Consider the following 15594-nt stretch of genomic DNA (forward strand, 5'->3'; position numbering starts at 1 on the left):
TCTCTCTGGCCTCCTCGCCCACACACCTGTTTCTCCTCTTCCTTCTCTTTTCCTCTGGACTGAACTGGGCATCATCCACTCGTCTTCACTGGTATCTGCTGACGCCAAGCCCTGGTGACTACACAGACGTAGGAGGCAGGCTCTGGAGATGCAGGGGTGCCTGGTGTTTGATCCTCATCTTCTACTCTGCCCTGTATTTCACCAGCCACTTGAATGCAAGCATAACCGAGTGATTACTTTGGCCAATGAAATGTGAACAGAAGTGATGTGCGTCACACTGAGGCAGAAATGTTTGGGTGCAGAGGACCCCAGCATGGTTTTGTTTTTGTTTTCTATCCTGTCTTTACATTTGTGGAAACCTGGCTCAAGAGGGTGGGTGCCACTGGTCATCTGGGTCTGAGTATCACGGTACCCTGTGCATCGCGGTAACCAGGCAGCATGTATGAGAACTTTTCTTTAGTTGTTTTGATTTTGATGCTAGAGATTGAACTCAGATATATTCTGAGCTATACCCTTAGCCCTTTTTCTTTTTATTATTTTGAAACAGGTTCTCACTAAATTGCTGAGGCTGGCCTCAAATCTGTGATCTTCCTATTTCAGCCTCTCAAGTACTGGGATGACAGGCATGCACTGCTATGCTCAGCTAGAAATACATAATATATATATATATATATATATATATATATATATATATATATATAATTTTTTTTTGGTAGTACTTAGGGTGGAACTCCGGTTCTTTTCTACCTCTAAGCTATACTCCCAGACCTATTTTATACATTATTTGGAAACAGAGTCTCACTAATTTGCTGAGAGCCTCACTTAGTAGCTAATGCTGGCTTTGAACCTGTGCCATCCTCCTGTCTCAGCCTCCCAAACACGGGGATTACAAGCGTGCGCCACCACGCCCGGCTAACTTTCATATTCTAAAGCCTATCCTAACTCATAGTCTTTCCTCGAGGAGCTCACAAGCTAGTAGGGAAGCACTATGGAGCCACAGTCTAGAAATGCCAAGTTTTATATACTGCCAAGTAAGTGTTTGAGGTTTAAATAAGATACAGTGATCTCCTCTCCACTTTCTCTCTTTTATTTCTATCTTTATTCCGGTTTCCATATTTGGTCACTTTCAGTCTAGTAGCAGGAGCCAGACCTCCCACATGTCACAGGCGGGCTTTCTCCAAATGGACTAGTCTACAGCACTAGAATAATCATACAACATAAAAAATTACCGTGTAGCCAGGCATGGCGGCTCATGCCTGTAATTATAGTACTTGAGAGTCTGAGACAAGAGGGTTACAGGTTCACGGCCCGTGAACAGTAACTTAGCCAGACCCTGTTTTAAAACCAAAAATAAAAAGATCTGGGCTATAGCTCAGAGGTGGAACTCTCCTGGATTCAGTCCTTGGTACCACAAACTACTGCGCGTACAGTAATCAGCCAGAAACCGAACCCTAATACTTTGACTAATAACTTGCATAAGAGAAAATATGTTCCTCCCATTATCAATATGTTCATATTCTTATTGAATAATTTCAAAACAAGGAGACTTCATAGCTGAATATAATACCCATAATACAGAAAAAGTTTTTGCTAATTGGGCTTACTTTCTATAAGGCATGCTAATAAAGGTATGCTTCAGAGGAGTTTATCATAAACCTACCCTTTCCCCTCCAGTTTTTATCTGCCTATTTACGTGTGCAAATTTATCTCACAGAAACCGCAGGGTTTTTTTTCTGCCTCCCTTCCCTCACTGTACTATATTAAATGATTTTGTTCCCGTCATAATTTTCATAATAACGTCCTGTCCTACTGGACTCTGAACTTCTTCCCACAATTCATTTTTCAAAATGGTAAACTTTAACCAGAACGCTTGGATAAAAGGCGAGAGCGCGCCACGCAGGCAGGGCCAGCTTGACGAGGTTGCGACTGAACCAGGGCGGCCATGACGTGCTGTGAGGGATGGACGTCGTGCAATGGCATCTGTCTGCTGATCCTTCTTCTGCTCGGTGTCATTCTCAATGCCATACCCCTGGGTATCGACTTAGTTGAAGAAAGCCAAGATTTCCCAAACCCCATCTCTTGCTATGAGTGGTGGTTCCCAGGGATTATAGGAGCAGGTTTGATGGTGAGTAATGTTTGACTTGATTGGCAGAAGGGCCTATTTACCAAACTCCTACAGCCTGCCTTTCAGACTTGCAGTTAACTATGTCTTAGGGCAGAGTGAGTGAGGGGCAGCCGTATAGTACTGATATATATTGGTTATCAATGAAGAATGGTAATTTAAGCAAAGTAAACTATATGGTATGCATTAGGGAGCTTAGGCAAAATAAAAAGATACTGGAAGAGGTTCTCGGGCTAGTACCTATCGCATTTCTTCACATGTAGATTGGCTCTTCTAAGCTTTAGAGTTTGGTGTTAGCCTGCTGCTTCTCTCCCTCCCTCCCTCCCTCCCTCCCTCCCTCCCTACCTACCTCCCTACCTCCCATCTTTCTTTCCTTCCTTCCCTGGGGATTGAACCCAGGGACACTCTACCACTGAGCTATATCCCCAACCCTTTAACTAATATATCTTGAGACAGGGCCTCCTTAGGTTGTCCAGGCTGCCTTCGAACTTGCAAACTACCCACCTCCGCCTGCCCACTAGCTAAGGTCACAGTGTGACTGCTGCCCTTTCTTTTGCATGTGGTGCTGGGGATGGAACCCCGAGCCTTGTACTGCCTAAGCACGCGCCCTACCACTGACCTACACCCTCAGCCCGTGAACCACTTTTAGTGAATTCTCTCCACTTACTTTCCCCCACGGGAGTCTCTAAGTATTCACAGAAACGCCAAGGAGTGGGAAGAAGACACATCTCCAGCCACAAAAGGATGCTAAGGATGGCGAGGGATGCCCAGGGCCGTGCGCACGTCTGTGTGTGAAGGGGTTGGCCTAAGAGACAGACTGAAATCCTGGGTCTCTGACCTCAAGGTCCTTTTGATTTGGCTCTGGCAGGCTCCAGCACATCATGCGGTGTGCGGATTATTCATAGGTCTATCTTTGCTGAACTCTGCAGCAGAGAGTGTAGTTCAGGACTCGTGAAGGTACTTGACCACTGACCATCAGAGGCGCCTGCAGGGGGCGGATTTACAGACTTTCTCCTGGGAACTAGGATGCAATAGGCCTGGGGAGGACCCGCTTAGAGAGGAATACTGTTTTCAGATTTGGAAGAATGTCTCAGCTCTAGTTCTGGCTCCAATTAAATTACAGTGAGAAGATCGTTCATCTCCTGGTTTTAGTTCCGTACTGGGGAAATGAGCGGGGCGCAGTGGTGATCCTAGCAACCTGGGAGGCTGAGGCAGAGACGTTGCCAGTTTCAGGCCAGCCTCTGCAGCTTAGTGAGACCCTTTCTCAAAATTAAACAAAACAAAACAAAACAAGGCTGCAGATGGTGTAGCTCGGTGGTGGAGCCCAACTGATTCAGGCCCACCCCTCTCTCTTCCTCGGGGCGCACTCAAGGACATAATTGTAAAATGGGGCTGTGGGCATTGAGGTTGGAACTCAGCGTGCGGGTTTGCTCTCATGTGCTACCTCAGGGGTCTAATGAGTGGAGACACCAATTTCTGTTCGGGTGTTTGTGTGTCTGTGATAGTTGCAAACACCAACACTAAGTGTTTTAGAGGAAATAAAATGTGGAGGTAATGCTTAAAAATATTTAGGATACACACTCAGAAGAAAAAAGGAGCAGTTGTCTACTTCAATCACTTTTTTCCCTGGTACTGGGGATTGGATCCACACACCCGCTAGGCAAATACTCTACCTCTGAGCTACATCCATAGCCCCTTCTGTTTTTGCTTTAAGATAGGGCCTAAGTTACCCAGGCTGATCCTGAACGTGGGATCCTCCTTCCTCAGCCTGCCAAGTTGCTGGGGTTATAGGGGTGCACCCCCACCCAGCTTTAATCACTACTTTTTTTCCTTTTTTGTACTGGGGATTGAACCCAGGGGCATTCTACCTCTGAACTACATCCCCAGCCCTATTTTTTATTCTTTATTTTGAAACAGAGTCTCACTAAGTTGTGGAGGGTTTCACTAAGTAGCCGAGGCTGGCTGCAAATCCATAATTCTTCTGTCTCGGCCTCCCAAATACTGGGATTACAAGCGAGTGCCACCAAGCCCAGCTCCTATTTTATTTTCTATTTTGAAATGTGCTCATTATGGTGCTGAGCCTGTTCTTGGGCCTGTGATCCTCTTGTTTCAGCCTCCCGTGAGGTTGGGCCAGCACTCCTGGGTTCATGTGATGTTGTTATTGCATTTAAGCTCCACAATAATCTGGACAGATATTGTCATTTGTATTTTATGGACCAGCAAACAGAAGGCATCAAAGCGAGCAAGGTCACTCAGGGGGTGTGAAACCCAATTTCGGACTTACCTGATTCTAAAGCTAGTAAAGTACCATAGCTCTCAACACCACAGAGGCGAGAGATACAGCTCATAAAGCAACCAGGAAATGGAATCAGAGAAACATTGCAAATGCTTGTTAAAATGTTTCAGGGACTCTGGACTTCCTCCTTCCACAGGTAAATCTATTTTATTACCTGCAATAAATATTAACCTAAGGTATCGATTCTTTACAATGATAGTCTTCAGAATTATAGGGTGGCCCCAAAGCATCAACTCTTTGAAAATAGAGCCTCCAACTCTATGCTGTGCCTACAAGCAAATAGGTGGGTGATAGACTGCTTAGAACACGGGTGTATTTCCATGGTCCTTAGCTATCTATAGACTATGAAAGAATACCTTTTCCAAGGGCAATAATGTCCTTTATGACATCTGTCAAAATACTGATGAATTCAAAATCTCTCTCCATATACTTGTCCATACACAGGAAAATTTATAAAGAAGACTTCACTGCCTGTGATTAGCATTTTGAACATTATTCTTGAAATATTTAGAAAACGGCCTTAGTATTTCAGATTAGTATTGCTTCAAAAATGGACCTTTTGCAGGAAGCTGCTGATAATACAAATTCTGACATTTTTTACTGATTACTTCATGAAATAAATGTTGATTTTATGAATTATTCCAGAGGCAAACATTTTTATCTTCAAAAACTATTACTAAATAAAAACTTATGTAATTATCTATAATGTATTACTTGCTAAATAGAAAAGATAAATATGCATTAATTGTTCAAGTATTAAAAAAGAAGTAAGATGTCATGAAAAATGTAAACAGAAAGACCATTTTATTTCATACAAAATTAATTGTAAGTCCAATCTTAATTATACTTTTTACTGTGTACTTATTATATAATCATAGTTTATCAAAGTTAATTACGGATATCAACAGAAAAAATGGTTGAATGTTTAACAGATTAGGATATGCTGTGCATAACAAGCTTTTTCCAAATACAGATTTATATGAGAGATGAGGTAGGGCTCTGTGCTATTCTCCTGTTCAAATGATAAGAGGAGTCCCCAGAACTTAAGACTTTTAATTTAAAAGGAAAAGGAAAAACCTCATACATCTCACACATTCAAATGTTTAGGAGTTGAAGAGGAAGAGTATTCTCACAATTACATATTTGGCTGGAGATTATCTGGAAGATATATAATTCAGCAAATGCACATGGACACTTTCACATGATAATGTCCACCCCAGAGAGTCCATCCCATTTCCCAGGCTCTGAATGGCCCATTTGGTCGACACACAGAGAGTTACCAAGTTACTCACAGCTGTAATAAAGATGTGCTAACATGCTCTGAAGTCAGTTGGGTGGTGCTATATCTATTACAAGTCGCGGTTACTTTATAAACTTTTTCTTTGCAAGAAAACTGTAAGAATAAACATTTAACATCCCTGAAATAAGTTAATACTCTAGAAAATTAGCAGAGTTTAATTCGCACCAATAAGGGAAGTGGAATGACATCTATTTAGGGTATAACTTAATGTTGCTCTACTTTCTTTTAAATGACTAATTTTCTGTAAAGCTTCAGATAGTGAATATTCTAGGCTTTGCAAACTTATCTCTTCCACAACCATTTAAATCTACTGCTGCCAAAGCTGCCATAGACAATATGTAAGTGAATGTGCACAATGGTGTTCCAATAAAACTTTATTTGCAAAAAAAAAAAAAGAGGCGGCAGGCCACGGTCTGTCAGTTCCTGTTCTAAATCACTGTCTTTAAGCTCAGAAGGCAGTGTAGCTAATGGGGATAACAAAACAGGTAGTGCCTGAATGCTGGCACCTACTGAGGGCAAAGGGTCCTTTCCCCTTTTCTCTGAGCTTTCAGCTATGGCCCTGACCCGGGGAGGCGAGGAAGCCATATTGTAAGGGTGTTGCAGTTCAAGACAGCGTGTAAACAAAGCTTGGTAATACAAAGTGACGTGGGGCCGGCACTTGATCAGGTGGGATGAGTGTGTTAGGAGAGCTGTCTTTGAGGCATGTAAGTCTTGCATCTGTATAGAAGGATGAAGGCACATATGGCCTTCAAAAGAGTATCAGGGAAGGAGCAGTTAGAAAGACTCAGAGATAAGCAAGTATGGTGGTGGCAGAGAGGACGAGGAATGAGAAACCCTGTGTAGAAGCGGGGAGAAGGCCAGGCTCCAGTCAGTGTGGAGCGGTGGTCGAGAGCCTGGCTCTGGAGCCCACACGCCTGGCTTTGAGGACCAACTCTTCTCTTTTCACCAGGCAGCTACTTTCTGGGCCCCAGTTTTCCCAGTGGTAAAAAGGGAATAAAATGGCACCGACATCACTGGATGGTTTAGATTGTTGTGCTATGTGCTATAAAGCACATAAAACCCTGATAATAGTGCCTGGCATGTACGTAGAGCTCAGAAAGATGTTAAGAGCTGAAGAGAGAGATCCACTCAAGGGCAGCTGGGCTGAGATGGCAAAACTGCTCAGGGCTCAAGTTTCACAGGTGGAAGGAAACGATTGGCTCCACCCTTCAGTGACACAAGACTCCTTCTACTAAGAATTTCTAGTCATAGCTGCTGATTACTGAATATTGAAACTCGTAAGTCCTGAGAATATGGCACCATTTCCTACAGCTTTCCCTGGCAATATGTATTTCTCTTAACATAGAATGCACTATATGTAAGTCTCCTGAACATCAGTATAAAATAAAAAAAAGCACTATATAGCACGGATACAGAGGCACAAAAGAGAATGTGGACTCAAAGGTAATCCTCAAATATGCTTGGGGAGACTAGTGAGATAACAGTGAACCCGGGAAAAGAAAGGGAGGCAAGTGGGCAAGAGAGGTGATAGACAGCCAGGCATGGCGGCACATGCTTGTAATCCCAGTACCTAAGAGGCTGAGAGAGGAGGACTAAAGGTTCAAGGACGGCTCCAGCTAGTAGTGAGACTCTCATTAGCCTAGGGAGACCCTGTTTCACAACAAAAAGACAAAAAGGGTTGGGGGCATAGCTTACATGTAGGATTTCCCTGGGTTTCATTCCTGGTACTACACAAAAATAATAAATAAATAAATTACTCACTGCCAACTACCAGGTCAAAAAAATACCCGCCCCCCCGGGGGAGAGGGGGAATCTTGCCAGAATAATTCATACAATTTATGGGAAACTGAAAACTGAAAGAGATAAAATAATGCATAATAAATAAGTGATCCCAATCTATTTAAAATGCAAGTCTCTCTGTAGATGAATGGAGACAGAAGACTTAAAAAATGCTACTTTGAACCCCTTGCTTTTAATCTTTCTGGTTGAAATTGGGATCACAAGGTCCACAGGACAGAGTTGTTGCCAGATGTCTTCTCTCATTCTCTGGAGCCTTGATTTCCCACCACTGGCGGGTAAATGGAGGGCGGAGACTTCCACTCTTTCATCTGATGAGAAGTACTAACAATCATCTTTCCTGTAATGTCATTTCCAGGCCTTTCCAGCAACAACAATGTCCTTGTCAGCAAGAAAGCGAGCGTGCTGCAACAACAGAGTGGGGGTGAGTAGAGGCCGCTGGCTTGGAAGCAGAGGCACATTCACAGCTACGGACATCCGGGCAGAGGCACCAACTGCCCAGCTGGGCCTGGGTAGCACCACCAACCTAAAACATGCCATTTAGGATGGTCAGCTGATGATGGAGAAGGAGGAGGATTCTTTTCTTATAAAACTTTAACTTTGGAGATAGTCTTCACTTCTTTCCTCAATCTTCAGCTCACCAATCTAAAAGCTTTCAAAGAAAGGAGTGCCAGAGTGGTGGTCCATTTTGTAATACCCAAACTTTCTAGTTTGTGGGTGTGTAAGAAACACTTTAGGAAAATGTATCCTTAATTCTCTCAAGCATATGAAAGATTGGTTTGGTAGGATCAAAAAGATAATTGTCCTTTTCCAGTTAAATAAAAGGAGACATTAGTTTTTCAAACATTTAATACCTACCTAGTTTGTATAAAGTTGGAATTAAGTTAGAAGTAAATTAATATCCATTAACCTAACTGATAGTTCAGAACACTTTGAAATATGCTATAAAATTATTATTTTTATAATTATCTTGTGGTATTGAGGACTGAATCAAGAGACATTCTACCTCCAAGCTACATCCCCAGCCCTTTTTATTTTTTGTTTTAAAACAGTCTTACTAGGTTCCTGAGGGACTCATTAAGTTGCTGAGGTTGGTCTTGAACCTGCAATCCTCCTGACTCAGCCTTTAAGGTATAGAGATTACAGGCAGCCATGTGCCACTGCACCTAGCTTATCAGTATTATATAATTCAAAACCCTTAAATGGAAAATAGAAAGATCTTGGATTTATTGATCCAGAAACTGCTGCTCAGAAAATGCAATCATATCCAGCACAGCACAGCTTAGGAAACTTTTCCAAACCCACCAGACTCAGAGTTCAATTTTTATACTGTTTATACCACAGGTACCCTCCTGTAGGTAGGTCGATGACAAGCAGTCACAGTAAATGTGCCTGGTTAAGTGTGGCATATTTAAGTTTTTTTCCCCCCCTGCCTTAAGCAGTGGTTGCCAGTCAGATAAGAACATCCACATTACCTGGAGAGATTTAAAAAATTTCCAATGCCTGGGTAGTCCCATGAGATTCTATATTGGTATTTTTCAAAACTACCCAAGGAGATTCCAGTGTGCTGCTGGGATAAGAACCTCTATCTTGAAGAAAATACTCAAATCCATAACAATAGTCATATATTAAAAAAAAACAAACCTGTTTGCTCTAGGTATTTGGTATTTATCTAGGATTTTAAGAATTGCTCTAATTATAGTATTTCTGGTCTGTCTTTGCTTCTGATATGCTAAAGATATTTAATAATAAATACTGTTTTCAGTTTTTGTCACCTTTCTTCAATAAGCTAAAATAGAGTTTGACTTTGCATTACTTTTTTTTATCCTCATGAGTCTTGAGCCATCCTGATAAAAGTTCTGAATCCTTGAGCTCAAAAGTATTAAGACATTTAGTCCTTTTAAATTTTTAAAAAATAAGTTTTTATGAACAAGTGATCTTTTCAAACATCACTTAAGCTCTCCCTCTTCTGAGGACACCGCTGGGTGAGAAGAATCAAGCCACCTGCATGCTGGTGCTGGGCTTAGTTCCGTAGGTGGCTTTGCTCCCCCGACCAACCTTAAAAATAACTGAAAGCTTAACAAGATGAGAGATTGTTCCACGCGGAGACCTACAGGGACTCTTGGAGTGCTGCAGGGGTACTGCTCATGTTCTGTTAGTAATAGGTAAAATAGATTTAATAGTTACTTTAAGTCATAATGGCCAATTTATATTGATCACTGAATTATTTCATAAAACTTTTTTTTTTTTTTTTTTTTTGGTGGTGGTGGTGGTACTGGGGTTCCTGGAAACGCTTCTATCTCCAGGCTACACTCCCAGACCCCTATTTTTATATTTTTATTTGGAAACAGGGTCTCTTAAGCCAGCGCTGCTGGCTTTGAACCTTTGCAATCCTCCTGTCTGCCTCCCAAGTGCGGGGATTACTAGCGTGCGCCTCCACGCCCGGCCTCATAAAACCTTCTTAGCAACCTTTTACTCGTTGGCAACTAGGTGAGGACTGATATTAAAGCCGTACCTGGTATTTTCTAATTAAGAACAGAGCATCATAAAAGTGACCAAGGCTAGACCGTGGGAGGGCAGGAAAGGTCACCAGGCCCATCCTCTGTGTAACTGCTCCCACCCTTTCCCCTATTTTAATTGTTCTTTCTTTCCTTCCCTTTTTCCAGTTCTCTATTTCATTTCTGAATGTGAAATGGTTTTCCTGAACCATTTAAGTGAATCCCTACTGCAAGGGAAACAGGGAAGCCTGGGGTCACTTTCTGTAGCCCGGCCCCCTTGAGGAAATAAGTCAGAAATAATAGATGACCACAAGATAAACGTAGTGGTACTTCCTCGATGAGTCAATCTAACTTCCCAGCACAGGTCAGAGCAGTGTGGCTGGTTAGACCAGGATGTGACTTTGATTCCGAATCTATCACTGTCTTGTGGCCAGCAGAGTGGGAGAGTAGAGATAAACCCGCGCACTGGGGTCCCGAGTAGCTTGCCAACCTCCTGAGCTGCGGTCTCCCTGTCCACAAAATGGGAGTAATAACAGCACCTGTCTCTTGGGGTTGTTCAAAGGATTAAGTGAGATAATCTATGTCGGGCCAAATGTCCCTCAGCACAAGTGTAGGGCGGTCACTTGACTGCCTTCTGGTGGGAGGTCTGACGCCAAGTGATATGCTCTATTAGCCTATCAGAGAAGGAAACCATTCTCTTACTTATCTGCTGATCTTGAAGTAATCCTGATCATTAAAAATAACTTAAAAGTAACCTAAACAACGCAGAACTTATTGTTGGAAAAATATATACACATTAACTTTCATTTTCTATGCCAAATTTCACGTTTTTTGTTTTCATGATTGTGACTCATGAAATAAAAGACAAAATTTTCCCTTCCAGTCCAGTAGCTCTCAACCGTGGGGAACTTTAGGCCTCTACCCCGCCCTCAGGGGTATTTGGCTGTGTGTGGAGACCTGTGGCTGTCACACTGGGCTGGGGAGAGGATGCTACTGGTACCTAGGGAGAAGACCCGGGATGCTGCTGAGCCCACACTCTGCACAGGGAAGACCTGACAGCAACAGCAACTTTGCCAGAGGGCTGAGCCGAGAATCCCGCTCTAACACCCCAATGATGGCTCCCTGCAGAGTGCTGGTTGCTGGGAGTTTCAGGGCCAAAGCTGAATTAAGGACTGGGGAGCCAAGAGCCCAGATATTCAAGTGTGGGTGGTTAAGAGTAGGAGGTGCACAGAACAGAAGGAAACACATTTCAGTGACCAGACAAGATGGACCCAAGAATATAAACGTGGAGATTTTTTTTTCTTAGACAGTGACAAGCTCAACCATCATTTAGTGAGTGTGACCAGAAGGTAGGCACTTTGCCCTCCGCCTCTTTTATGATTCACTCCTCATCAAACAGTGGTCTTAAGATCTAGGACTACAGAGTCATTGGAGACTGAAAGCACTTTTGTTGTTGTAGTCCTGGGGAGGGAATCCATGGGCGTTCTACCTCCAAGCTACATCCACATCCCTATTTTTTCTTTATTTTGAAACAGGGTCTCACTGAGTTGCAAAGGGCCTCACTAGCTGAGGCTGGCCACAAACCACGATCCTCGTCTCAGCCTCCCAAATGCTGGGATTACAAGTGTGTGCCACCATGCTGGGCTGAAAACACTTGGTTTTATTTATTTATTATTATTATTATTATTATTATTATTATTATTATTATATATATATATATATATTTTTTTGGTGGTACTGAGGGTGGAACCCAAAGGCTTTCTACCTCCGGGCTATACTCCCAGACCTATTTTATATTTTATTTGGAAACAGGGTCTCACTAAGTTGCCGAGAGCCTCACTAAGTAGCTGAGGCTGGCTTCGAACCTGCACGATCCTCCTGTCTCCGTCTCCCAAGCGCGGGGATTACAAGCGTGCGCCACCACGCCCGGCTAGCAAGCACTTGGTTTTAAAAGACAACATTCAGGTTGGGAGTAGGGGCTGCTGCTCAAACTTGAAACACACGAAGGATGTGTAGTCATGCGTGCACATGGCTCTGCTTGCTTTTCCAGATGTTCCTCTCATCACTTTTTAACGTGCTCACCATCATCGGTGCCGTGTACTGCATGGTGGTCTCTCTCCTGGCTCTCTTGGAAGGTCCTCTCATCTGCAGTTCTCCAGTCAACAGTACCGTCACATGTGATTTTTCACTGAGAAACTTAACGTAAGTAACCTCTTGCTGGCTTAATGTCTTACAGGGCTGCAGCTAGATTCTGCAAATGCCGCTGTTTTTCTGTGGTGAAATTCTGGAGACAAACGTTCTCAGGGATTTAGCACATCAGCCCCAACAGACACAACCTCACAGACCTGAAGGGACCACTGCATTCAGAATGCTGCGCTATGATCTGATGTAAAGGTCTCCTTGTCCTCAGATGACTTATGCTTGGCTTTTATTTTTATTTCTTCTTGAGGTACTGGGGATGGAGCCTAGGGATATTTTACCTCCGAGTGATACAGCCAGTCCGTTTTATTCCTCGTTTTGAAATAGGGTCTGTACTGAGTTGCGTAGGGCCTAAGTAGCTGAGGCTGTTGGTGAACTGAGATCCTCCTGTCACAGCCTCCCAAATGCTGGGATTACAAGCATGTGCCATCACGCCCGGCTTATGCTTATCTTTTAAAAACCAAGTTACATGTGTTTGTGTAGGTAGATAAGAATTCTTCTGGAGATAATGCACCTGGAAGTAAAGAGGGCACTGACTTTCTATACTTCTAAACTAATTAAGTTTGTAAACTATGGGTGCATATTACTTTTTTAACTTAACGTTATAGACTACAGATGGGAATGAATAAAAATGTGAATCAATAATGGACAAAATTGAAAGTTACATGTAGGGCTTATTTCAGTCTTTCAAGATGTTCTATGCCTGCATATAGGCATAATTTTTAAAAACTAGAGGAAAAACCGAATTTGTTTGCTATCTGTATAGGCCACTCAGTTTGGAAAGTAAGATACTATTTTTGTAGTTACATGAAAAGAATTATTTCTTCTCTTTTCCCATACTGTTATATTAAAAAAAGAAAAATCTTTCAAGATTTGCCTGGCAGTTACTGTGACTCAAAACCCAAAGAAATTCTCCTTTCTAACAGAACTGAAGAAGATGAGAAGATGAGCGGTTTCAGCCACAGCTACTGAGCATGCTCAGCTTTCAGGGCATGACAAGAGCTTGGCTGGGCTCTGCAGAGAGGGGGCGCTCGGGCCTCCCTAGTCCAGGTGGGGAGGGGGGAGAGGCCAGGCAAGAGTGACAACACAGACCAGCCTGGGCATCACAAAGCAGGCTCGTGCGCCTTGTGTTGCAAAGGTTCGCTGAGGTCAAAAGTCAGCTATTGGAACCCAGAAATGCCAATTCCCTAAGAACCCACTGTCTTACTCTAGGATAAACCAAAGAAAAATCATCTTAAGATGCATCCAGGTTAAGATGTCTCTTTTCATAGCCCTCTTCCAACAGGCACAGTTCACTTCAATCAGACATAAATGAAGTGTCTTGTGAGTAAAAAACTGTATCTAGTTTAGGGGCAGAGGCAACACTGCAGTTCTGCAAGGAAAACGGAGTTCCTTGGAAGGGGAGCGCTTGTGTTTCCATCTCTCCAGCAGTCAGTGTCTGCATCAGTAGGCTGAGGAATGTGACGCTGTTGATACTCGGCCACTTCCGTTTCGTAGTACTGGGGATTCAACCCATGGGTACTCTGCCACATCTCCATTCCTTTTTATTTTTTGAGCCAGAGTCTTCCTGATTTGCCCAGGCTGGACTCAAGCTTGCAGTCTTCCTGCCTCAGCTGCCCAAATTTGGGATTACAGGTGTGTGCCATCATGCCCAGCAAATAGTCTTTTCTGATAAACAGCAATTTCTTGTGGTTCACCCCAAATACATACATATATACATATACATATACATATGTTCTATAGAAGAGTTTGCTGAAGCCAGGCATGGTGGCACACACCTGTAATTCAGTTCTTGGAAGACTGAAACAGGAAGATTGCAGGTTTGAACTAGACTTAGCGAGGTCCTCAGCAATGTAGTAGGACCCTGTTTCAAAATTAAACATAAAATAGGCTGAGTGTGTAGCTCAGAGGTAGAATGCCCTGGTTCAATTCCCAGTATTCACCCACACAAAGAAATGCTGCTTGAGTGATGGGATGTATAATGAATAAACATTTTATAACTGTTAAGGTTTATGAATATATACTCAGAAGACCCTGATCTTAGCTATTGTTTCTGAGAAGACTATTTTAAAAGTACATTCTGTCTTTCTATATATTGTTTCCTGGGCACAATATTTATCATCTCTTTTGTTTTTCAGTGACTTTGATAGAGAACCCGCCTATCTGCTGTGGTTCTTGAATGGCTCTTGTGTCCTTCCTACTGGTTCCCCAGACCCCACCAACACCATGGGCAGAATATCTAGCTTCGACTTTGATGAAGAACAACAAAAGACGATCCACCTCTCGGTGTTTTTGGGTCTACTGGTTGTTGGCATTCTTGAGCTCTTGTTTGGGCTCAGTCAGATAATCATTGGTTTCCTTGGCTGTCTATGTGGCGTCTCTAAGCGAAGAGGTCAAATTGTGTAGTGTCATGGTAATAAAACAGAAGTACCAGTACTTTGAATGAGATTACATTTAAAGTACATGCGTTTAAAAGTTCAATAATGGAACATTATCTAGAAAGCCATATGAGCCGTTTTAGTGCCAAAAAGTTGTTCTGGAAGTCATCTTTTAGATGACTAAGAAAAAAAAAAAAATCAGCCCAGTGTCGTGGCACATGCTTGTAGTCCCAGTACAGGATTGCAGGGTCATGGCCAGTCTCAGCTCCTTAGTGAGATCTCATTTCAAAAAGTAAAAAGAATAAAAAATAGGACTGGGGTTTTAGCCCTGGGTTCCATCCCTGGCAACACACACACACACACACACACACACACACACACACACACACACACACACACCTCTCGTCTCCGGCTGATCTAGGGGACGAGAGGAGAGAAGCTTTCCGTGTGTTCTGTATTTTTATACTCTTCTGTGTTATTGGGACTTTCCAGTTTCATATTCTTGTGTGTGTGGAGAGGGAGAGAGAGCGAACAGAAGCCAGCCTGGAGGTGAAAGGGATATGTGGACGATTATATTTCTTTACACTTAAGAACTAAATCATTACACGGACCTTGTCAGAGATAGCATACATACAAGAACTGGGTTAAATGTACTAGCAATTATTAATTTTGTTATGTTTGATAGTTGTTTCTGGTTAGAAGGGAAAATGTTATTAGTTTTTTTTAAAAGAAATACGTATTTATGTTTGGAGGGAAATGCCATGTTTTTAAAATACTTTGGCCAAAAAAGGTGAGAGAAAAAATATTTGCTGTTATATTTATGTGATAGATACATAGAAATTAATTATATTCTTCTATTTTCCTGTGTTTACATTTTTTCCTAACTTAAAAATAGTACCAAGAAAAAAAAATCAGTCTTTCAAAAGATGGTTTCTATATATGCAAATCTTTAAAAGATAGGACAAAAACCAGTATATTTACCATATTAAAATGTTATAAAGAGC

At 42.4% G+C, this 15594-nt stretch overlaps 1 protein-coding gene across 1 annotated transcript; it reads left to right on the forward strand.

Moving 5' to 3' along the window:
* Positions 1-1942: 1942 nt before the first annotated feature.
* TM4SF20 (transmembrane 4 L six family member 20) lies at positions 1943-14618 on the forward strand (the record flags this gene model as incomplete). Its single annotated transcript, XM_080689305.1, has 4 exons — positions 1943-2125; positions 7874-7939; positions 12064-12215; positions 14351-14618. 4 exons carry the CDS (start codon positions 1943-1945, stop codon positions 14616-14618), a joined length of 669 nt encoding a protein of 222 aa, XP_080545431.1.
* Positions 14619-15594: the final 976 nt, after the last annotated feature.

Source organism: Muscardinus avellanarius, assembly GCF_963383645.1.
Source record: "Muscardinus avellanarius genome assembly, chromosome: 2".
Classification (NCBI taxonomy): Eukaryota; Metazoa; Chordata; class Mammalia; order Rodentia; family Gliridae; genus Muscardinus; species Muscardinus avellanarius.